The sequence below is a fragment of the Primulina huaijiensis genome, unplaced genomic scaffold (genome assembly GCF_012295235.1).
Source record: "Primulina huaijiensis isolate GDHJ02 unplaced genomic scaffold, ASM1229523v2 C13148410, whole genome shotgun sequence".
In the NCBI taxonomy this organism is placed as follows: Eukaryota; Viridiplantae; Streptophyta; class Magnoliopsida; order Lamiales; family Gesneriaceae; genus Primulina; species Primulina huaijiensis.
The window spans coordinates 1-690 of NW_027341925.1; the positions used below are offsets into that span (position 1 = coordinate 1).

The following is a 690-nucleotide window of genomic DNA, read 5'->3' on the forward strand; positions in this document are numbered from 1 at the left end:
TTCAAATCCAAGCTTAAACCCGACTCCACCATCCTCCAAACACTTAAAACTCTCAAATCAGCTGCGTCCACCTCCGCGGCCGCAACGAAACCCCTTGGACTCTCCGATCTCAACCTCTCTACCACCTGCCGTGAAGTCTCGGACCTTCCCCTTTCATCCGTTCGTTCGACAATTGAATCCCTCGTCCTCTCACTAGCACACTCCATTCTCTCCGGCAACGGATTCTCCTTCTCGGTTCCATCTCGCTCCGCCGCCAACCAGCTGTACGTTCCCGAGCTCGATCGTATCGTGCTCAAAGACAAATCTTCCGCTCGGCCATTCGCCGCCGTCTCCAGCGTAAGGAAAGCCACCATCACCACCCGTATACTCCAGCTCGTCCATCAGCTGTGTCTGAAGAACATCCATGTCACTAAGCGTGATCTCTTCTACACCGACGTCAAGCTCTTCCAGGATCAGACCCAATCCGACGCCATACTCGATGATGTCTCCTGCATTCTTGGATGCACTAGGTCAAGCCTCAATGTGGTTGCTGCGGAAAAAGGGGTGGTTGTAGGGAGGCTGATATTTAGTGATAATGGAGACATGATTGATTGCACCAAAATGGGAATCGGAGGAAAGGCGATACCTCCCAATATAGATAGAGTCGGGGATATGCAGAGTGATGCATTGTTTGTCCTCCTAGTGGAGAAA

At 51.7% G+C, this 690-nt stretch overlaps 1 protein-coding gene across 1 annotated transcript; it reads left to right on the forward strand.

Annotated features, from left to right (window-relative positions):
• Positions 1 to 6: 6 nt before the first annotated feature.
• On the forward strand, positions 7 to 687 carry LOC140965424 (DNA topoisomerase 6 subunit A-like; the record flags this gene model as incomplete). Its single annotated transcript, XM_073425505.1, has 1 exon — positions 7 to 687. A coding segment is annotated over one exon (681 nt), but the record flags the coding sequence as incomplete, so codon positions are not given.
• Positions 688 to 690: the final 3 nt, after the last annotated feature.